At 54.6% G+C, this 22,712-nt stretch overlaps 3 protein-coding genes and 1 long non-coding RNA gene across 5 annotated transcripts in view; 2 read left to right on the top strand and 2 right to left on the bottom strand.

The window, feature by feature from the left end:
* LOC149852907 (BOLA class I histocompatibility antigen, alpha chain BL3-7-like) overlaps positions 1-22,712 on the top strand; it is a 622,447-nt gene that overhangs the window by 552,529 nt on the left and 47,206 nt on the right. The gene's annotated exons all lie outside the window — the stretch shown is intronic.
* LOC149852914 (uncharacterized) lies at positions 722-1,966 on the top strand. The gene is made up of 2 exons (XR_016439316.1): positions 722-882; positions 1,261-1,966. It is a non-coding gene; the product is annotated as an uncharacterized LOC149852914 (long non-coding RNA).
* LOC149852913 (uncharacterized) lies at positions 4,907-9,405 on the bottom strand. 2 transcript variants are annotated; one of them, XM_090028780.1, is made up of 5 exons: positions 9,220-9,405; positions 8,598-8,655; positions 8,374-8,419; positions 8,135-8,236; positions 4,907-7,925 (listed from the first exon to the last, which is right to left on the bottom strand). In XM_090028780.1, exons 1-5 carry the CDS (start codon positions 9,289-9,291, stop codon positions 5,051-5,053), a joined length of 3,153 nt encoding a protein of 1,050 aa, XP_089884906.1. In that variant the 5' UTR covers positions 9,292-9,405; the 3' UTR covers positions 4,907-5,050. The 2 variants fall into 2 exon arrangements, with proteins under 2 accessions (XP_089884906.1, XP_089884904.1); XM_090028778.1 differs by lacking the exons at positions 8,135-8,236; positions 8,374-8,419; positions 9,220-9,405 and having other exon boundaries at positions 8,598-8,723.
* Positions 14,937-16,150, bottom strand: LOC149852912 (uncharacterized). Its single transcript, XM_090029510.1, is given in 2 exon segments — positions 14,937-16,063; positions 16,066-16,150. Coding segments are annotated over 2 exon segments (1,212 nt in total).

Below are 22,712 nucleotides of genomic sequence, written 5' to 3'. Positions count from 1 at the left end.
CCAGACAGTCGGGGAGGGGCGTGGGACAGGAGCAGGAGTGTCTCGCCTACACCAGACCCAGGGAGAAAACGTCCCCTGGCACTGGGACCGGCAGAGGAGAGAATAACAGCCCTTTTGTGGAGCCAGGAGACGAGGAGCAGCAGCAGAAAGGAGAAAGCGCTGCCCCCGGCTCTGCTCCCTGCGAGGCCCAGGCAGCTTTCACACCTACCTGGGAACTAGAGGGTGCTGCTACTGCCGTATTTCTCACATATAATGCTCGCTATGATTTCCAGCAGGTGGGGGTTTTTTCCTTTTGGAGGAAAAGTGTTTGTGGTATGAAAGGATAGTGTATTTTCTCTTGCACCCGTGCTGATCAGAATCCGTTTCCTTATTGCTGACACCCCTCGCCACCTCCTTCTTCCCTACATTTGGAATTGCTGCTTTTGGGAGAAAAAACACAGCGCGGGCTCCTCCAAAATGTGCACAGCCATGGTCTGGTCTAGGGCTGTTCCTGACACTTGATTCTGCCCGTGTCTCCCTGCCTGTCCTCGGTCAGGATGAAAATACAAACGCAGCTTCCCAGCTGAGACTGTGGCTCACACAAGCGTGACCCTGGTTGAATTCATCTTTGCTGAATGCTCTCTGGAAATAGAGACCGAAGCACAGAGTAGTGAATCCAGATCAGGGAAATATCTACACATGCACACAGGGAACCCGTATATCCAGCCCTGTTTGGGTGAGACCGTGATTTGGGTTTTTAATGGGAGATAAGGGGTCCCTAATGGGGTCTGCCCCACACCTCAGAGCTAGGGCAGGATCTCTGGTCTCTCAGAGGGGCTGCCTCTGGTGAGACTCACCATGTTTCTCCTTGTTTTCCAGGCCGCCCCGTTCCCCAGCCAACAGGTAATTTCCATCTCAGTCCACCCCTATGAAGCCCCCATCCCCTCAGGGACCACAGGCTGCACAGGGGGCCCATGGAGCGGCTGCCCCTGCCCTTTCACCCCAGCACTTGCCCAGCCCAGCATGGGTGGGAGCTGGAGCATGGAGCATTTGCAGTGAGGAAGAGGAGGAGTCTCCATCGGCCTCTTTACTGCCATTCAGGCCACAGCTAGAGCTACTCCCAGGGTCAGAGCATCCTGGGCCCTACAAAAGTCTCCCCCCACCCCGGGGGCTCCAGACAAGCCTCTAGAGAGGCCCTGGCCCCTGTCAGACCCCCCCGTGGCCCTTCCCCAGGGCCGCTAGTCCCTGCCCCGTGCTGACGTCTCCCCTCTCTCCCCGCAGGGCTCCTCAGTTAGATCCTGCAGCGTCGGGGCCGGCGTTGCCCAGCGTGATTCTCCAGCCCCGCTCTCCTGGCGCCCGTCCCTGTATCGGGAGCTCTTCTCCCTTCCCTCCAGCCTCACCTGGACCCTGGGGCTGACTCTGCAGAATTAACCCTTTCTCTGCCGAAGCCTGCACCACATCTGCACTCAGAAATGCTACTGCTTTTGGGGGCAGCTTCAGGGGACTCAGATCTGAGACACGGGGAGCTGTAACAAGGCCGTTTCCAGTAGTTGTCACAGCCCTTTGGATTGAGACTCCCGTGGGGCCCCAACTTAACCTAATATGCCCTGGAAAGGACCGGTATCACCCTCAGCCTGAGCAGTGGAAACATGTAATTGGAAAGGACAGGATGGAGGAGCCCAGTGATACCCAGGGGACACGTGCTCTACCCATGGACCAGGGTGGTCCCAGGGGGTCTCTGAGCTTGTAGCCACCTTGTTACAATTGAGAGCCGGTAAATCTGGCCTGGGGTCCCTGGGTGTCCCATGGGGCTGTTGGACAGAAGCAGGTGGGAGTCGAATCAGGTGCCTTGAAACATGTGCTGGAGCTTGTGCTATTTAATTGCTCCTGCTACTGCTCTGGATCACTCCCGGGGACTGGAAAGGAGCAGCTTTCTGTCCTGCTGGGGGGCGATGGTGTTTCTGACCAATAAATTGTCTCACCAGTACCTGCGATGTGTTGAGCCCTCTCTTTTCAGAGCTCCATGTCCCTGGGGCTGTTTCTGAAGCCGTGCGGGTTTGCAGCCCCGTGTAGCAAGGTCAGGCTCCCCCACGCTCTCCTACCTGCAGCTGGTGTTTCCTCAGCCCGTGGCTGCCACGGTCCTTTTGATGGTGGGAGTTGCAATCAGGACTCAAATGGGAGTGAAGCTCTGACAGAGGCTGCCCTCGGGGCTGCCACCAATCCTGCTGGGATCCACAGGCCTCACTTCAAGTCACCTTTGGTGCCTTCCCCCTGGGCTCACCCCCCAGCTCTGGACAGGCTTGGAGGATCGTCTCCTTCAGGAACGACCACTCCTCTTGGACTCCCAACTCCCCGCCCCCCGGGACCTGAGTGCCTGCTCGACTAGTCTCCTTATCTCAGTGAAATCCACCCTCCAGAAATCCAGGGCTGCTGCCTTGCTGCAGGCCTTCGCCACCCTGCACTGGATGGTGAATCCCAGCAGGCGATGGTCACTGTCGCCCAGGTGGTCGAGCACCCACAGACCCCCCACCAGGTCGTCGCCTGTGGGCAGGACCAGGTCCAACAAGGCGTCTCCCCCGGTGGGGTGTGCACCCCCTGGGTTAGATGGAGGTCCTGTATCTCAGCTAGGAACCTACGTGAGCGGTCAGACCCGGCTCACTGCTCTTCCCAGCAAATGTCCGGATAGTTTAGGTCACCCATGATGACCACATCCTTTGACCTGACTACCTCCGCGAGCTGACCTGACAATTCCCAGTCTAGCTCGTCTCCCTGGCTGGGTGGTCTGTAGTAGACCCCCACCATCAAGTCCCTTTCCCCCCGACCCCCTTGTGTTCTGCCCCAGAGCGCTCCAGTCCGCCCCTCCTCTGACCCAGCGCTGCTTGTTGAGGACGTGAATTGCTCTTTGACGTAGGGCACCATACCCCCATCTTTCCTCCCTGTCCTGTCTCTCCTCTAAAGCCTATAGCCCTTGATGTCCGTGTCCCACCACGTTTCAGTGAGCTCCACTAAGTCTGGGTTGGTGTTAGCTAGCAGGAGGGCAAATTCCTCCGGCCTGTACCCCATACTACAAGAGTTACTGTATAGGCATTTAAGGCCTTCTGAAGGTGTATGCACCACCCTCCTAATCCACCTACTATCTGGGTCTCTTCCCTCGGTATTTCTTGTGCTCATTGTCAGTCTTGGCTGGGCTGTTCTTGTGGGCAACACTTGGTTTGGTGGTCCGAGGCTCCCTCCGACCTCATCCTCCTGTTTCTCCCAACAAGCCTAGTTTAAAGCCCACCGGAGAGATCAGCCAACCTGGAAGAGGACACATGCTTATCTTTGGGGGAGAGGTGAAGCCCATCCCAACCGAGCATGTCTCTCATCTTGAAGTCCAAGAAGCTGAAGCTCGTCTCGAGACACCATTCCCAAAGGTGCAAGTTGACCTCTCTGACGCAGGTCTCATGGCGTCGTCCACGTCTGCTCAATGCAAGGACAGATGAGAAGACCACCTGTGCCCCGTCCCCTTCAGCTTGCCCCCCAGTGCATGGTAGTCCTTCATCAGATGATCTGGGCTTCTCCTGGCTGCATCATTAGTGCCCACATGAATTAGTACCATGGGGTAGTAAATCGGTGGGCTTGATAATAGCTGGGATCATCTCTGTCACATCCTGAATCCTCGCTCCGGGCAGACAGGAGACCTCACGTGTCAAGGGATCCTGGTGACAGGTGGGACCCTCTGTACCTCTCAGGATGGAGTCACCTATGACGAGCGCTCGGTGTCTCTTCTTCCCGGTCAGCTTGCCTCCTTCAGTCTGTTCAGTGCGTGAAGTGGCCTCCTCTCCAGAGGTTTCCTCCTCCTCTTCCTCCTCCTCTCCAGTGTCACCCGGGCCTCATACCTGTTCTGCAGCTGGACTGGGGGAGCTGGTCGTGCACCGTTGCGAGCAGCCCTGGCTCTGGAGGGAAACTTCTGCCTTTCTGCTGTGGAGGGCATCTCCCGGGGTGCTTCTCCCTTTGGTGCTTGGCCCTGCAGGGAAAGGAAATACACATCAATTTTGTCCTCCACTTCTCTGATGCCCCTCAGCCTGCTAACCTCCTCCTGGAGCTCCCTCACCTGCACCTCTAGGGCCCTAACAGGACAGGTGTGGGGGCCTCCGCTCCCTGCCCCGCCCCGGCCCCACATGGAGCCTGTGGCAGAAAGCCACCTTGTTTCTCCCCAAAATCTCTGCCCTGTGATACTGTGACTAAAATCTTTGAGCAGCAACCATTTGATTAGGGTGGGCCCAAAACAGGGGACCACACCCTGGCCTGTTTCTTTAGGTAACCTGAGCTGGCTGCAGTCCTGAGGGAGGGGGGACCTGCTCCCTCTGCCTATGGGACTGGCATGAATCACCTGGGTGGGGGGCATCTACCTGGGGAGCTGGAATCTGCCCGGTAACAGGTGATGCATTTCAAACTGGTTGGCTGACAGCCAGCTGGGGCTGACCTCCACTGGCCCAGGTGAGTGAGGTCACGGGGGCTGTATAGGTTGGGGGGGAAGGAGGCTCGCTCTCTTCAGCCATGAGGTGAAGCAGCAGCCAAGCAGGGGAGACAGAGGAGCCTTGCCATCGGGACCGAGCTCTCTCTCACCCCCAGACTCCAGCGGGGAAACAGGAGAACTCTGGAAGATGCGTGTGAGGAAGCTACTCAATCGGATTAGATATTTAGCTGGCGGTAACACAGATGCATGATAACAAAGGTAACTCAGCCACACTGTTTGCTCGCTAGGATTTCTAAAATATTGCTCAACCCTGTACCCTAGTTTCCCCTACCCCCTGTAATCAATAAAGTTCTCCTTTGTGACCGGTGTGGGAGACTTATTGAGGGGTGGGTCTAAATTACGCCTAAGAGACCCCTTAGGTCTGCGGACTAAGGGAGACTTTACTTTTTGCCCCCTGACTGCGGGGAGTCGGTGGGTGCCCGTTAGTGATGCAGATGGGGAGAGACAACAGCGGCCTAGAAGCAGACCAGGAGGGTGACCACCTGCCTGAGCCCCGGGAGAAGGTGGATCCCTGGGTGTCCCTGCCAGCAGGCAGGTGGGGACGGGGCGGTATCAACGGGGCGCCACCTTGGAGGCCTGACGGCTCACGGGAGGCTTTTTGAACCTGACGCTGGGGCCCTTGTTCCGTGGATCCCGGGACAGCCGGGCCTTCATGGTGAGGCGCAGCTTGGAGAAGGTGCGTTGGAGGCACCTCAGGAAGCGGCGGCACAGAGGGACCTTTTCTCTGGGCACCGATGGGGTCCTGATCTGGGGTTTCTTTTCTTTGGCGGCCTGGACACAAGCGGGTCCATCCATGTGGTGGGGGAAATGTGTGGTGCTGGTGCTGACAGACACAGTTTGGGGTCGTTCGTGGGGAGCTCTCCACAGCCTCCCGTCCTGCCCCTTGCTCCCTCTCTCCAGGTGCTTCTGGTCCAGACTGGAAGGCCCCAAGGGGTCCCCTGGAGCTGGGCACTGAGGCGCTTCAAGGGGTCCCCGGAAGCTGCCGGGGCCCAAAGAGCCACCTGCCTTCCTCTGCTGCTTCTTGCTACGCACTTGACACACCCCATCCGGGGCTTGGGATGTGCGGAGCCAGGCGTTGGTGGCATCGTCCACCCCCTGCTCAGGTGTCCCTGCCTTCGCCTGAACCTTCACCCCCTGCCGTGTCCCCCGGGAGCCCCCTGTGGGCGGCCCCTCCCGAGCTGGCCCGCCGGGGGCACCCAGCCTGTAGCTCCGGCTCATGTGATGGGCGCTGACCTGGCCCCGAGCCTGCACGTCCCCCTGGGTGGAGAAGGCAGCTGGCACAGGCTGGCACAGGGGCTGGTGGGGGCAAATGGCACTGACACCCTGTGGGCACTGCTTCTTCAGCAGGTCAGCAACCAACGGGAGCTGCAGGTCATGGGCGCTGAGAGAGGTCAGGATGGAGCCCAGGAGCTGCGCCAGGTCGGGGGGCTCTACAGTGTCTGGCCTGGCTCCAGGCCTGGCTGCCCCCACGGGGCACTGCTTGGTCCCCCCCTCCTTCCACGGCCCAGGGCCTGGCCCTGCACCCCGCCCCCGCTCCCTGGGGAGCCAGTTGGTGTCTCCAGGGGTGCCGGCTAGGCTTTCTCTTGCCGCAGCCCTCGAGCTGCTAGCACGGGTTGCTTTTCCCTGCTGGGGCTGGCTGGAGCCAGGGGGTCTCCCCTGACTGGGCCCCATCCTGCTTCCCCCACCAGGCTTGTGGATTGGCTTGGGGGGCAGCGCAGAGGCTGGTGGGTGCCTCCATGCAGGCGCAGAGGTCTGGGATAATGGGACATCAGTCCCCGGGGATGTCTCTGAGCCTGGGGGCAGCTGGGAGACCAGTTGATCCCGTTCCCAGCTGGTCTGACCGCTGCTTTGCTGGAGGCCCTTTCCTGCACCATCCTGGGAGCTTGTTGAGGCCTTGGGGCTTCTTGCCGTGACCCTCGTCATCTTCCGGAGCAGCCCCTGGAGCTCCTTCAGGCTGCAGCTGGCACCAAGCTGCCCAGAGTCTCCTGGCCAGACCGCACGCCCGGGCTTTCCCTCCAGGCCACAGGCGCAGGGGAGGTCAGGCGCCTCCCCACCAGCCTCATGCAGCTCCCAGCTCCCAGCTGCCCCTGGCTGCCAGCTGGGTGCCCCCCTCTGCCCTCTGGGGTGCCAGGCGGGGGGCAGCTGGGTGCCTTTCCCGGACTGCTCCAGGCTGCACCGCTCCCTTCCTCCACGGCGGCCTCGCACCCCGGTGGGAAGGAGGCAGACGCTGCTCGTTGCACCATCACTGGTGGTGCCCCATGGGTGGGAGAGGTCCTTTCCTGGGTCAGTCTCTGCCCCTGCGGGCATTCGGCAAGAGGCCGGGCCTGGCTCCGCAGGCACCTCCTGCAGCCGCTTCCCCACGAGGTGCCGCTCCGACGCCTCCTGGGAAGCACAAACATCCTCAGACGGGTCTGGGACCTTGGTGCTGGCTTCCCCGGGCAACACGGCGGTGTCTGCAGGATCCTGCTTGCCCGGCGGCTCTGGGGCCAGGACGCGCACCTTCCACCGCAGGCTGACGCAGCCCGGGGGCTGGCAGGGCTTCGGGGCATGGTGGCGGTGCTCCGGGCCCTTCTCTGGCTCAGCCGCGCTGCAAGGCTTCCCCTGAGGATGGGCCTGGGCGGCTGAGGGAGTCTCTGTCCCACACGGAGCCGTCCCCTGGCACCCGCTGGCCGGCGGAGGCCGTGTCTCCGGGCTCCCCTGCTGCAAAGGAGGCTGCAGACGGGCGTCAGCGTGGGGCGCGGGCTGGCTGAGGGCGGCCTCAGGGGGGCTCATGAGCCTCGGGGCCCGGCAGGGCAAGGGCTTGGGGAGGCAGACACAGGGCTCCTGGGGGTCCAATCCCAGAGGCCGCACGGCCTTATCCTGTGGGTCGGATCCAGGCTCCTCTGTCTTCAGGGCCTCGGCCTGCTCACGCCGTAGCGGCTCCTCAGGCAGAGCGGGCAGCGGGTGCGAGACCTGCAGGGCTGCGTGGGAATCCCGAGGGGTGCGGGAGATGCTTTTCTGGAGCCGGGGTGTCTCGGCGTACGTGGGACGGGGGCGCTGGAGCGGCACCGGGGGGATCAGGCGGGCCAGTGACTTGGCATCTGGGCTGGGGAGGCCCTGCCGGCACTGCAGCTGCAGGCTCCAGACGTGGTAGCCCAGATGCTGGGCAACCGCCGGCTCCAGGACTGGCACAGGCATGGGCTGACTCTGACACTCATCTGCCTGTCCTGGTGGGGACTTAGGGGGGTGCCAGGCTGGGCCAGAGAGAGCCACGCCATCCTCCTCCAAAACCCCAAGGGTCTCCCTTAGGCCGGCCAACAGCAGCAGCCCCATGACGGCATCCCCCACGGCAGCATGGCTGGGAGGTTGCATGAAGGCAGCGTCAGGGTCCTCCATTTCCTCGGGCTCCTCGGAGATCCAGGATGATGCCGGACTCGCAGGTCTGGGCCTGTGGCAGAGAGGAGACGGGGGGCAGAGATGAGACGGGGGCAGGGCACGTCCACTCCTCCCCACCCCACATGGTCCAGACCCTAGGGGACGTGGGGCTGGGCCGTGTCCTCCCAAGGACCGCAGCAAACGTGGCGTCCAGGTGCCCTCTGGGAACAGGCCACAGGGCCCCCCAGAGACACCCCCACCCCTTCCCCACTCAGCTCTTACGGGATCAGGTCGCTCATCAGGTGCCAGCTCACGTGCTGGAGCCTCCTTTCCACCAGCTGCAGCGTGTGCTCGAGGCTGAGCCTGTCCCCAGGCACGGGGCAGCTGCAGGACAAGGAGGAGGGCATCTCATATGGCTGCATTGCCCCCGGCCCGCCTCCCTTTCCTGAGCCAGCCCCACCCCGGCACAAAGGGGCCCCTCGGGCCCCGGGGGGCTGCAGGGGGCGTGGGGCAGGGCTTACTGTGGGCACCGGGGTGGCGGCGTCTCCTCCGCGTGTCCGCAAGCTGCTGTAAGGGAGAGAGGAAGGAGCTGGCGTGGGCCTGGGGAGGCTCTGCCCCTCCCCAGCTGGCACCCCCAGCCTGCGAGCGGGGCCGGCTGCTCCTCCGTGGCCCCCATGGGCTGGCAGGGGGCAGGGGGCTGTGCTCTCTCCTGCCCCTGCCCCAGGCCGGGCCCGAGGCTACTCACCTCCCAGCTTGACTCTTCCCAGGATCTGCCCCAGCCTCCTCAGCCTCCGACGAACGCCCTGCACACGCAGAGAGCAGCGGGTTAGAGGGCAGCTCCCTGGTCCCCACCATCCCCACGGGGATGTCCCTGCCTTGGGGACCCTGAGCAGGGGGACAAGACCCCCTAGCCAGGAGCCCGGCTGTCGTCCCAGCAGGAGCATTGGCACAGCCCAGGCACCATCCCCGGCCTCGGCTGCAGCCAACACCCAACGCCTCTAAAAAAGGTTTTGTTTTGTTTGGGGTTTTTTTTAAAGAAATGTTTCATGTTCCAGGGCAATTCGAGTCTAAATTCACGAGGCAGCCCAGAACCATGAGCGGCCGCAGACGCAAGCTACGGAGGAGCCTCCCGTTTCCATAAAGTGGGCTCTAAGCCCCAGCACCGAGCGGGTACTAAACCACGCCGGCGGACCAGTTGTCCCCAGGAACGCTCACGGAAACTGCCTTCATTGACCCAGACACGTGGCGTTTCCCCGCCTCGAGAAGAGGTTTCAGAACATCCTGACACATGGAGCGAGAAGCAGAGGAGGAGGCAACCAGCAAAGCCCAGAAGCCCCCTCCCTTCGGCCCCCCCCACAGACACCTACCGGTGAATCCAGAAACCAAAAGACCACTTGAGATAACAGAAAAACCAGGATGAATTCGACAAGAAAATCCATCCTGGCAAAGTTGCCAGGTTGGCGGAGCAGAAGATACAGCAACCTCCCTCCTCCCCCTCTTTCTTGGCAACTGCCCACCCTCGGGTGCCTGGGGCCAGGGAGGTAGTCAGGGAGTGACATCACCGCGAGGTCAGAAGGGGAGCCCCCTTGTCAGCTCAAAATGGGGAACAGACCCTGTCTGGCTGCCCTCAGGGCATGAACTACCCTGCGGGGGCAAACCCCTGGGGATGTAGCTGCAGAGAGGGAACGTAGGCTCATCACAGCTGGGTGCTCTCACACCATAGCTGAAAAGGAGTCGCTTCCCATCCTTATGAGCACTGCTCAGGTCCAGGCAGACCCTCGTGCGAGACCACAAGCATCGCTACACCTCAGTCATCCCCCATCAGAGGCCGACCAACATCTTTGGGAACACCTCCAGTGATGGAGAAGCCACCACTTCCCTCGGCGTCTAGTCCACGACGCCCCTGCTCTAATGGTGGGGACGTTCTTCCTGGGATCCAAGCTAACCCCTGGGATCTTGGCTGCTCCATGTCCCCCGTCTGTAGCCGGGGAGCAAGGGTGCTCTCCCTCTTCTTTGTCCCAGCCCTTCAAGTATTTGAAGACTGCTCCGAAATCCCCGCAAAGCGCCTTTTCCACCAGCTGAACATGCCAGCTCCTTCAGCCGCTCCTCCTATGACTTGCCTTCCATGCCTCGGCCCCACTGCCTTTCCCCTGATCTCTGCCACTTGCTCTTCAGTTATCAAGCATCCCAAGCACAGGTACCACAGGCACCAACACACACACACACTGTCACCCAAGTCAGTGTTTAACCTGTGTGTATATGTGTATGTATGTGTATTGTATATGATTTCATGTGATTATCATTAGCACATGTATGTGCTGAATTGGTGATAGGTATGCATGCGCCTAGGCTGGTAATTTGGGATGTGCGTGTGCCTGAGTTGGTGGTGGGGGTGTATGCCCCTAGCGTGTGTGTAGGCACCTAATTGAGTTTTCTTTGTGTGCAAGTGCAATTGTACAACACACCCTCCTGTCTAACAGCACAATATAGAGATCCTGAGCGTTGGCCTGACCCCACCGGGCAACACTTTAACACATATACATGGACACACACTTCTATTGCCTGTCATTATTGTGTAACACACACGCACACATGCTTTGTATCATGGTTGTGTCACACACACATACTTCTGCTCTGTATCGTTCTTCTGTAACATACACAAATTTCTGCTCTGTATCATTACTCCATGACACACAAGTGTGCGCGCACACACACTTGTATTCCATATCATTATTATGTAACACAGAGACACCCTGCTGTGCTCATCATTATTGTGTAAAACAGACACACATTTCAGCTCTGTATGATTATTCTGTAACACACGCGCACATCTGCTCTGTGTCATTCTTCTGCAACACACACACACACACACACACACTTCTGCTCTGTATCATTATTCTGTAATGACACACACACAACACACACACACTTTGGCTATATAAGTTATTATTTGCCAACAGAGACACACGTCTGCTCTGTATCATTAGTCTGTAACATACACACACTTCTGCTATCTGCTCTGTATCATTTTTCTGCAAGGACACAGACACACACATCTATTAGCTCCCTATATATTTTGTAACACACACACAGACAAAAGATCACATCTGTTCCGCATCATTATTCTGTAAAACACATGTGCAAACTTCTGCTCTGTATCCGTTGTGTCATACACATATTTGTAAACACACGCTTCATGCTCCATGTCATTATTCTACTTAAGCATATGTATTACATGGGCAGACCATTTCACACACACACCTGACACTTCTGTTCCTGTATCATTATTGCTGTAAGACACACACACACAGACACACACACCTCTGCTCTGTGTTATTATTCTGTAGTTTTCACACACACACACTTCTTGTCCATTATCTGTTATTTCATCATGCACATACACACACTTCTGCTATTTATCATGATTCTGCAAGACACAAACACGCAAACACACTCCTGTTCCATATTATTACTGTGCAACACACACACACATGCACACACACACTTCTGCTCTGTATCATTATGTAACACACAGAGACACACACCTGTGCTCCTTATCATTATTGTGTAAAACAGACACACACTTCAGCTCTGTATGATTATTCTGTAACACACACACACACGTCTGCCCTGTGTCATTATTGTGTCACACCACACAGCACCCCCAGGTCCCTCCGCCCTGGGCACACGGGGCCGAGCGGGGCGCCCACAACCTGGCAGCAGAGCGGGAGCAGATTTGCCAGCGCACCCGGGGCTCCTGCCCTGCACGTTGTCCCTGCTCAGCGCGACTCAAGGGCAGGAGCTGAGCCCAGCCCAGGCCCGACCCCCCTCCAGGGCGCTGCCCACGGCCCCGTCCAGGGCTGCCCCGCTCCACCCCAGGGAGAGCCCACTATTAGCTAGGCCCCGTCACCCCAGCCCTCCTGGGAAAGGGCTGCTGGGCAGAGGGGGCAACCTCTGGGCCCTGCTCCCTGCTGCAGGAGACTTTGTGTCTCTCCCGGGACAGCCTGGCCTTGCTCTCAGGCGCGGGGAAGCCCTTCAGCTCCAGGCAGGCAAGTCCTGCTGGCACAGGCAGCGCGTCTCTGGGCTCCTGCTTGTGTGCACGGCTCTGCCGCCCTCCCCGGGGCTGCTGCGCGCCCGCCTGCCTGGCACGTCGCAGCCGTCTGAGCAGGGAACAACCTGGGACTCACTTTCTAGGTGACCTGAGCGTGGAGCCGGAGGGAGGAGTGTGGCGTCCCCAGGGCCTGTGAGCACGCGCCCAGCAGCGCTCCATCCCCCATGCGGGTGAGGGGCCTGCACCACCGGGGGGGCTTCCCATGGCTGCGCGGGAAATGCAGAAATGGGCAAGAAATGCAGCCCCCGCGCTGTAGGCACTCAGGCCCTGATGCTGTCTCCCACCACTTCCAGTGGGGTTGGAAACACCCCCAAGTGCTGACCCTCCCCACCCTACACAGCAGGCAGCTGTGTCCAAAACAGCTGCAGGTCTTGGACCTTGAGCCCAGGGCTCTGCCCACCTGCCACCCCTAGTGCCAGGGAGGCTGTGGGCATGGCTGAAACCCGGGGTTCATTTGTCTGTCTCCTGGATGAGCAGAGGAGGGGGCAGATACATGTGAAGGGGGTGCTTTGAACCCCCACTGAAGACTGCCCCTGCTCGGTGCCAGGGCGGAGGCGGGGGCTGAGGAGGAGGTCGGCCAAGGTGCTCTCCATGGGAGAAGAGAGCAGCAGGGAGCCTGGGCAGGAGGATCGGGGCCCACCTGCCGGGACAAGGAGGGGCCCATCCGGGCAAGAAAGTGGCTGTGCCCCACCTGCTGTCAAAGGAAACCTGTGCAGGGTGGGGGTTTAAACTCCCAGCAGCAGCGGAAAGGAGGGAGAGAAATCCACCACCTCCACTCGTGCCCAGGAGGAAGAAGGATAAATACAACCTTTCCTCAGGGGTTCGGAGTAATCTGAGTCTTTGACTCTGCTCTGACCCTATTTGCAAATACACCTTTTGTGCTGCTAATAAGTGTGTGTCTGTGATTTTGGTGAGAAACGGACCGCAATCTTTTGCAACACGGGCAAGAAAGTGGCTGTGCCCCACCTGCTGTCAAAGGAAACCGGCAGATCCCAGCAGCAGCGGAAAGCGGGGAGAGAAATCCATTCCACACTTTCTAACTGTCTCTCACTGTGCCACCCCAACAGGAGGTGGTGTGCCAGCTATTACAGGTTTTAAAACTTTGAAGGGCCCCCGTAAAATGAGTGACTGTTGGTGAATAGTCCGTTCTGCTTCCTGCAGGGCTAAGCAGACTACAAAAAGGCCTTTTTCCCAAGTGGAATATCGCTTTTCAGCATCTTTGAAACTACGCGAATAAAATCCAATAGGGCGTGTTGGACCTTCTGGCCCTCGCTGCCACATATGTACTGAGGCTCCATGAATTGCAAAACCCCATTCAGTGTGGAGCAGGTCACTTGGATGTATTGGACCCAGAGCCTGATATGCTCCTGCTTCAAAAATCAATAACTTCAGAGCTTCCTCATGCAAAGGGGTCCAATCCCAGATAACCCTTTTCTTTGTTAGGTCATATAAAGGACGAGCTATAATTGAAAAATCAGGGATATGCTTTCTCCAAAATATCAGCAGGCCAAGGGCATGCTGCAGTTCCTTTTTATTTGCAGGGATTTTAATCTGTTTTAAGACAGTTAAGGTTTCCGGGGGAATACACGCTGCTCCTCCCTTCCACCATATGCCTAAAAATTTTACCTCTGTGGAGGGGGCTTGCCTTTTTTCTAATGGGATTTTGAGTCCTAATTTCTCTAAGTAATTGATTATTTTAATTTGGGTCTTTTCTACAGCATCAACATCGTGACTGCCGATTAGCACGTCATCAATGTACTGATAGATTTTTACCCCATTCTCAGGAGTAATTTTATCAAGTTCCTGAGCTAATGCATGATGAGCTAAAGTAGGGGAATGACGGTACCCTTGGGGCAGCCGGGTAAAGGTGTATTGGGTTCCTTTCCATGTAAAGGCAAATTTGCTTTGATCACTTTCCTGCAGGGGTACCATGAAAAACATATCCTTCACATCTATAGTAGCTAAAACCGGGTGCGCCTGTTCCTGTATGACAGCTACTAGCTCAGCTATGTTTGGCACTGCCGCTGTTAAAGGGCCAGTGTTAGCATTTAGGCATCGGTAATCTCTAGTTAATCGCCATTTTCCATTTGGTTTTCGTACTGGCCATACAGGGGAATTATATGGAGAGTGAGTCTGTATAATCACTCCATTCTTCAATAATTCTTTAATGACTGGAGAAATCCCTTCCTTCACCCCGTGGGGTAAGGAATAAGGTTTTACATTTACTATTTTGGAGGGGGGAAGTGGTGGTGCAGTCTGGAAAAGTCTAATTAGAGGGGCTGGGGAGCCAAACTTCCACTCTTGTCCCTGAGAATCTGTCCAGGCCTTTCCCTTTAATAGATCTAATCCTAAGATGTTGGTGGGAAGGGTGCCTACAATCATAATAGTATTTGTTGGAGTTGCATCACCAGGCAACCAACATTTTACTCGGGCAGTGGGTTGGGGCTTAGAATTCCCAAAAACATCTGGAACCTGTATGTATTTTTTATCTAATATAATTCCACTTTGATCTGCTGTATCTTTGCTTAATGCTGACATTTGAGCTTCTGTATCTGCGAGAAAGGTAACTGGGGTTTTGTAAGGACCCAAGGGGAAGGTTACTAAAAGGTCCCCTTTTTTATTTTCTGTGAGCCTTCTAAGGTACACCCACGAGCCATCCCCCGGCTCACCTACTGGGGATGGCTGAAAGGGTTTCCCTGGTGGGAAAGGGAATGATTGCCCGGAGTGGCTTTTTTGGGAGGGGTTGAGGGAGCAACCACTCCTTCAAAATTAGGTCTGGTAAGAGGTAATCCTTCTCTAGGCGGGGGCTTTTTTTCTACTTGCCACATTTTTACTAATAACTGTAAATTTGGGAGCGGCAACCTATCCATTAACTGTTTAGGAATCCCTTTCTCCATCCCTTCTCTCCATAACTGGTTACGTGAAATCTTTAAAGGGAAGCGAGGGAGAGGGGGTTGAGCATGAAGCTCAGCCCTACGAAGGACTGTCTGCCTTTTTGATTCCTTGTCCGCTTATTCCCATTCTCCGACCATAACTAATCAATTCTTGGGCCACCTCTCCCCAGGTGAGGCGAGGTCCCACTTTACAACCCCCTGGTGTTACTACTCTAAGACGGTCCTGGAGCTGTACAGCATACAATTTTAAAGAATCAGGCAGTCCCCTGATCAAAGGGGTTAATCGATCAGGGTCAGCAAACATCAACATAGGCGGAGGATGTCGGGGTATCAAGCGCCGATTGTGCATTAATTGAAGGCATGCACCCTTTTGAATGCTTTCAGTAAGCTGATTAATTCCAGGTGTGGGAATGGCAAGGGGGTCCCCTCGCTCTAGGGGATCAAGACCACCAGCCCAATATGCTGCCCTTTGGGTCAAGGACCATGGTTCACGTCCGTCACTGACTGTTAGAAACACTCCAGGTCCCCAATACCCCTGAGCCTCTTCCTCTGACAGGCTAATCCTATCTCCCCCGGTCAAAGAAACCCTCCATACGTATTCTGTCTCAGATTCTTTAGCCAATCTACTATATTTCTCCTGCAGCTTAGCTAATTCTGTTGCACTACAAGGAATTTGTGTAGTAGTGACAGCAGGTGGTATTTCCTCATCCCCTTCCTCATATTCAATCTCCATCTGTATGAGGGGACGAAGCTTTTTATCCGTATCTGATTCAACCCTAGTCTCATCCATTTCGTCCCAAGGATGAAGAGGGATTACTTCACTTGCTACTGAATATTCTCTGCATTGCTGGGTTAATGACACTCTCGGCTCCTTCTCCCTTTCAAAAGCTTCTTTAAGATTGCACTGTAACTTTCCAACTGTCAATCTCTCGGTTGCTAAGGCTACCTCAGCTTGGCTACATTTCTCCTTCTCTGCTGCCAGCTCAGCCTGCAGGTTTCTCACTAACTCCTGCAAGGATTCAGTCACCTCCCTTTCTGCTTGTTTTACAACAAGCCTGTCCTTCTGGGCGGCTAACAAAGCTGCTCCCAGCACCCCACAAACTAAAGCCTTTCCTTTTCCTCGCCTCTGTTTCTGTTCCTTGGCCAAGGTTTTTATTCGTTCAGCCCCGGTGTCTGGGGATTGCCAGTTCTCCTCAGCCCACCGGTGCCAGCTGGAGCTGGACTTGCCTTATATTCTTTCAGCAGTTCCAGAAGAGGGGAGCAGTTCAGGTCGGGCCTTTCCCGGGGTGCCATGACCTTCCTGCCAGAGGTTTCGAACTCAGTCGAAAATCAGTCCTCCTTTCTTAGCACTCAGGCTAATATCCCCTGATTACTAACCACCAGCCGCTGCACACAGAGGATCCTGTTCGTGACGCCAATTAAAATGTCCCGTCCCGCTCAGTGGGTGAAGGGGGAGGTGCTTTTGCAATCCTCTGTGCGGCGTGGTTAGACAAACACTCTCAGAATAAACAACTTGCTGCTTTATTTTGGTTAACTTCATAACAACAATAAAACCCCTGGTCACGATTTATTCCTGGAAAACATTCTCATGAGGCATGGAGAAGAAAGGAGAACTTGAGAGAAAAAGAGAAAAGACGAGAAAGAGAGAGAGAAAAAGAGAGAGAGAGAGAGAGAGATATCACCACCCCTGGATCCTGCACTGTCGGCGCGTGTCTCTGTTGCTGGTGCTTCTTTCTTGATCCGCGGGTGATGGGTGGACGAGCACGCGTTTTTTCTGTCCGCCTTTTATCTCCTTCTGATGCATAAAGCAGTTCGTTTCTCTGGAGGCCCGCAAAAATCACAGACACACATACATTAAACGGCATAAAGGTGGTATTTGTCTGCAAAGAAAGGTCAGAGCAGAGTCAAGTACTCAGATTACTCTGACCAAGCACTGGTATTTGCAAGCGAAATTTATCTTTTCTGTCCTGGGCATGTGTGCAGAAACAGGAACTCTTACAGCTCACTTCCGTTTCATACAAGCATACATGTAAGTTACATCACTACATACATCGCATGTATAGTATAATTAACTACTTAAGTATGCAGGGCGGAGAGGTAAATATGCATCAGCTAATTAAGCATGCTCAGAAACTACAACAGGTCACCAAAAGTTTACTTTCCCCCTCCCCAAGGCCACAGTCAGTTGAATTCCAGCTTCTGTAATCTGTATGAGAAAGGCTAAGGTGGATGAGGGGGAGAAACTGCAATCAGCATAAGGAAGGCTGTGCCAAGGCTGGGAAAGAAAAAAAAGTCCTTGGCAGTGTTTCTTGCTTATCAGGTGCAAGATGCAAGCTGTGCATTTCTAACAATATTCTATTTCTAACAATATTCTCCCCTCAAGATGCTTTCTGCTCCCCATTCTTAACTCGTACCCTTAACATCCACCTTACTACTCACTAGCCACTTTGGGGCCAAAGGAAAAGCCCTCCAAGGCCACCGGCCTCCGGCCTCTTGGAGTCCCCCACAGGCCCAGCAGTTGGTGAGATTGAAGGTACCTGCAATTCTTTCCATCATGTCAACATACAAATTTGCTTCTGGGGGAGCAATTAGGGGAAACGGGGATATAGGGTGGCGGGTAGGGCGATTCAGTCTTGCCTCTTTTACCACATAGATAACAACAAGGCATATTAAGATTCCCACCATATTCTCCCTTTCTTGAGATCAAATACAGCCTAAACTTTTTCTTTGTTACTTCCTTGTCTAATTTTCTGAACTTTGATTAAGCCGTCTCAGGCGCACTTGGAGATCACCAGTAGGTTCACAGCTCCACCTGCTGCCTTCTTGTTCTGAGGACGACTCAGCTTCCAGAGTGAGTTCATCCTGGGAGTTGGTGTCCTCTGACGCTCGTGGATGTCATTTCACACGGGTATGGTGTATCCAACGGTCATGCCCAGCAATCTTTACAGTGGTGTGGGTTGTTAGAAGTACCTGGAAAGGGCCACTCCACCTCTCAGTCAAAGGTTCCTTTTTCCACCGCTGCACCAACACCCAGTCTTCCGGGCAGAAGTCATGTACCGGTACGTCTAAAGGCAGACGCTGAAAGGAGGCTGCATACCTGTGAAGAGAAGACAAGACAGACTGCAAAGCAATAACGTCCATATGAAGCTCGCTATTACCTAATTCAAAAGTTACATTCTCTCGCATCCCAGGGGGTAAGACTCGAGGGGGCTTGCCAAACATAATTTCATATGGGGTCAATTTGAGGCCCCGTCGGGGAGTGTTTCGGATGCAAGTAAGAGCTAGCAGCAATGCTTGAGGCCACTTAAGGTGTGCCTCAATATATATCTTGGTAAGTAGAGTTTTTAAGGTTCTATTCATGCGTTCCACTTGTCTTTAACTCTGTGGTCTCCATGGTGTGTGTAGTTTCCAAGTGATCTTGAGGGCTTGTGCAACTTCTTGAACTACCTTTCCCACAAAGTGTTGTCCTTGATCCGACTTGATGAATTCAGGTAGAGAATACCGGGGAATGATCTCCTGCAACAAATACTTCACTACTGTAGCCGCAGTGGCAGTCCCGGTGGGCCACGCCTCGACCCAACTGGAGAGCTGGTCTACCATGACAAGTAAAAACCCGTGATGTCCGGACCGTGGGAGCTCGGCAAAATCAATCTGCCATGCTTGTCCAGGGTACGCTGCCCAGGGTCTACCTCCCATTGGCACAGGGGGTTTCCTTCGAGGGTTTACTTTCTGGCATGTGATGCACTTGGTAGCAATACGCTGAGCTTCTACATATAGCCCTGGGGCTACTGCTTGGCGGATCACTAGATCACCCATAGCCAAGCCTCCCATATGGGTTCTTGCATGGAGCTGATGCAGCACTTCCTGAAGCAATGGCCTGGGTATCATGACCTTTCCTCCCGGTACTATCCACCACCCCTGGGAGTTCTTTTCTGCACAAGCCTTCTGTGCAAATTTATCTTCTTCAGGGGAATACTGAGGAACTAGATCCCGGACGTTTGGCCATACGGCATGGGACAAGGCCTGCCTGGATACTTCTTCCCCCTCTCCACCAATAAATGCGGCTTCTTTTGCTGCCGCATCAGCCCTTGCATTTCCAAGCTTATGCTTTTCCTCAGCAGCCTTCCCATGGGCCCGCACATGAATGACTGCTACCTCTTTAGGCTGGTGGAGTGCCTCTAGTAGCTTGATAATCTGAGAGGCGTTAGCAATTTTATTCTCAGAGGCCGTAATGAAACCCCTTTCTTTCCGCAATAGTCCGTGTACATGAACCGTAGAAAAAGCATAGCGAGAATCAGTGTATACATTAACCCGCCGGCCTGTCCCCAGCTGTAATGCTCGGGTGAGCGCAGTGAGTTCCGCGGCCTGTGCCGACCATGAGCTCGGCAATGACTCCCTCCATACTACCTTATCCAAGGTTACCACTGCATATCCTGTTCGCCTTTTTCTATCGATGACAGAGCTGGAGCCGTCTACGAAGTATTCAGCATCTGGGTCTTCAATTGGGTCCTCAGCAAGATCAGGCTGCACCTGCGTAGTTTGATTCAGGACCTCAAGGCAGTCATGCGTTGGTCTCCCTGGCTCCGGCAGCAAGGTTGCAGGGTTCAAGGCTGTAGTATGTTTGAAAGTAAGTCCTGGATTAGAGAGCAAAAATATTTCATACCGTGATTGTCTGGAGGGGTTGAGAAACTTTCCTCCCTCAGTCCCTAGAATCTGGGGAACTCCATGTGGGGTGTGTATTTCCATGTCTGCACCCATAACTATCTTCTGGGCTTCCTCAACAACCACTGCTGTGGCTGCCACAGCCCAAAGACAGGCTGGCCACCCGAGTGCAACTGGATCTAGAACCTTTGAGTAGTATCCCACGGGTCTCCAGGTCGAGCCTGATGGCTGTGTCAGCACCCCGATGCGGCCCCTCGATTCTCATGAACATACAGTCGATATGGCTTTTTACTATTTGGGATGGCCAGGGCAGGGGGCTGGATTAATCCTGCCTTAAGCAGATCAAAGGCATGCTGCATTTCTTTATTCCTTTTCCATTTGGTTAGACTCTCCTTAGTCAGTGAGCCTTCCCACCATAATCTGGTATCCATAGTCAACAGAACCCATTTAGCCCTAGGAATGCCTGCAACTCCTTGGGTGACTTAGGTGAGGCTAGACCTTGGATTGCCTGTATGCGATCTGCACTCAGGGCTCTGACTCCTTTTGAGAGCTTATATCCCAAAAATGTGACTTCAGGCTGACATATTTGGGCTTTCTCTCTAGAGACTTTATATCCTTTTTCCCCTAGACTGTTTAGCAGTGACCTGATGGCTTTCTCGCAGAGTTGCAAGTTTGGGCTTGCAACTAGCAGATCATCCACATACTGGAGGAGAGTCACTGCAGGGTGTGATCCCTTCCACTCCTCCAAGTCCTTCTGAAGGGCAAGTCCGAAAATATGGGGGGCTGCTATGAATCCTTGTGGGAGAACTGTCCACATGAGTTGGGCTTTATGGAAAGTATCTGGATCCTCCTATTCAAAAGCAAACAATTTTTGACTCTCTCGATGAAGGGGAATGGAGAAGAAAGCATCTTTCAAATCTAGCACTGAAAATATTTCAGCTTCCCCCGGTACTTATGTCAAAATCGTGTGTGGGTTCGGGACTACAGGATGGTCTGAAAGGACATTCTTATTTACTGCTCGCAGGTCTTGGACCAGTCTGTATGAGACCCCATCTGCCTTTGGCACTCCAAGAATGGGTGTGTTATAGGGTGAGGACCCTTCCACTAGCCATCCGCACCTCTTGTATTTCTCTATTAACGGCTTGAGTCCAGCTCTGGCCGCTTGGCTGAGTGGATACTGCTTTACCCGAACGGGCCCCTCCCCATCCTTGAGTATGATCCTTACCGGGGAGACTGACTTAGCTCGTGCAGGGGTTCCATTAGCCCATACCGAAGGGTCTACTCCAGTCATGTGATCTTCCGAACTTACTGCAGGGTGTCGGTCCTCCAGGAGAGCCATCTGATAGTTCAAGCTCTGCTTGACAGGTAGCTGGACCACCATCTGGTCATCTCTAAAAAATATCTCAGCTTGCAATTTTGTGAGTAGGTCCCACCCAAGGAGTGCAACAGGGCAACTTGGAGAATATACAAAGGAGTGCTCAAGCAAATGGTCCCCCACTTTGGTGAGCAGTGGCTTACAAACAGGGAGTCGGGATTGCGTTCCCTCAATCCCTTCCACAAGTACATGCTGTTCACTAGTTCCTGCACAGGGGGGTTTTTCTGGAATCATTGAAAATGTAGCCCCAGTATCCACCAAGGCTTCAAAGTTTTTGCCACCAACCCTAATGGTTACCATGGGATCTTCTCGGGCTCCAACCCGAAGGGTAGTGGTCTTAGATCCCCGTCCCCTTCATTCTGTGTCCTCGCCCTTTTCCTCTGCCAGCATGAGGTGACCTCTCGGTTCCCCCTCTCTCTTCTCCTTCAACTTTGGGCATTCCCTCTTCCAGTGTCCTTTCTCTTTGCAATAAGCACAAATGTCTGCTCCCACTCTTTCTCATTTCCCTTTCTGCATCCCAGCCTTTCAAGGGTTGCCTCCAGTTATAGCAGCTGCCAGTGCTGCCATCTGTTGCTGAGCCTTTTTATCCTCCTTGCGCTCCTCCATATGCTCACGATTCCCATATACCTTATATGCAATTTCCACCAGCTCTGAAATCGGTTTCCCAGCACCTCCCTCAGTTTTCTGTAACTTCTTACGGATATCAGCAGCAGACTGACCAATAAACATAAGATTTGCCATGCGTTGATTATCTGGGGCTTCTGGATCTAGCTCCGAAAACCTGTGGAACGCCTCATACAGCCTCCCGAGGAAAGCCGAGGGATCCTCTTCTCTTCCCTGTCTCACTTCATACAATTTACACAGATTAGTAACCTGAGGCACCGCCTTCCCCATTGCTTCCACTATAATCCCCAGATACCGTGCACCCAGCTCTCTTCCTTCTGCAGTATGATTATCCCATCTCGGTTCCTCAACAGGGCAGGTATCACGCAAGGTACGACCAGCAGCTCCCTCCACTTCTACCCTGTCTGCTGCAATGTGCTCTGCCATCCCCAACACTAATCTCCTCTCCTCCGGGGTCAGGAGGGTTTGGAGCATCATCTGGACATCAGCCCAAGTGGGTTGATGGGTTTGCCCAATAGATCGAAAGAAGTCCCTCATCTTTTCAGGGTCTTCACGAAAAGAGGGGCTCTGATCCTTCCAGTTAAATAAATCTGAAGTACTAAATGGGATGTAGACAAAAGTTGCATTGCCCCCCTCTCCCATAACCTCTCGCATCGGGCAGTTCAGCACCGGCTGTGATTCTACAGTCTTGCTCAAATAATAGCCCTTATTCCCTGATTCAGATGGGGCACTTGGCTGAGGCTCACGCTCTGAATCATTAGGTATGCTTTGATATGCCGGTGGTGGTTTCCCTGGGGGAGGGAGCGGTGGTGCAGAGGGACTGGATCCCGAGGAGGTGTCTGATTCATCCTCGCTACCTGACAGGGTGACCGGAGACCGGGTCCAATACTCAGCCAATTCAGAATTCCCCCCCTCATTAGACTCAGGGAGTACAGGCGGTCCTCCTCGAGTCTTTCCTTTAACAACCATCACATGAGACTTTACTAAGCATTTCTTAATCCTAGGTGGCTGATTTTGAACCACCCACAACCAACAATCGATATAAGGAAATTGATTCCAATACCCGTTCTGCATAACTATTTCATGGAAAACTATCACTTCTTTTACTACAAAGGATCCTTTCGGGGTCCAGTGGACCCCAAATGTTGGCCACTCGAGTTGACAAAACTTAATTAAATCACCCTTTTTCATCTT

The sequence above is a fragment of the Crocodylus siamensis genome, chromosome 15, assembly GCF_052110815.1.
Source record: "Crocodylus siamensis isolate JL-2025a chromosome 15, ASM5211081v1, whole genome shotgun sequence".
Lineage (NCBI taxonomy): Eukaryota > Metazoa > Chordata > Crocodylia > Crocodylidae > Crocodylus > Crocodylus siamensis.
The sequence above is the reverse complement of the archived record's forward strand: the minus strand, read 5'-3'. Positions and strand labels throughout refer to the sequence as shown.

What these genes read in the sequence shown, in the direction of transcription:
- LOC149852913 (XM_090028780.1), bottom strand. Translation starts at nt 9,291, where the DNA reads ATGGATTTTCTTGTCGAATTCATCCTGGTTTTTCTGTTATCTCAAGTG. An exon ending in GGGAAGAGTCAAGCTGGGAG is followed by an intron (nt 8,420 to 8,597) that starts GTGAGTAGCCTC and finishes TCTCCCTTACAG; the next exon opens with CAGCTTGCGGACACGCGGAG. An exon ending in CTGATGAGCGACCTGATCCC is followed by an intron (nt 7,926 to 8,134) that starts GTAAGAGCTGAG and finishes TCTCTGCCACAG; the next exon opens with GCCCAGACCTGCGAGTCCGG.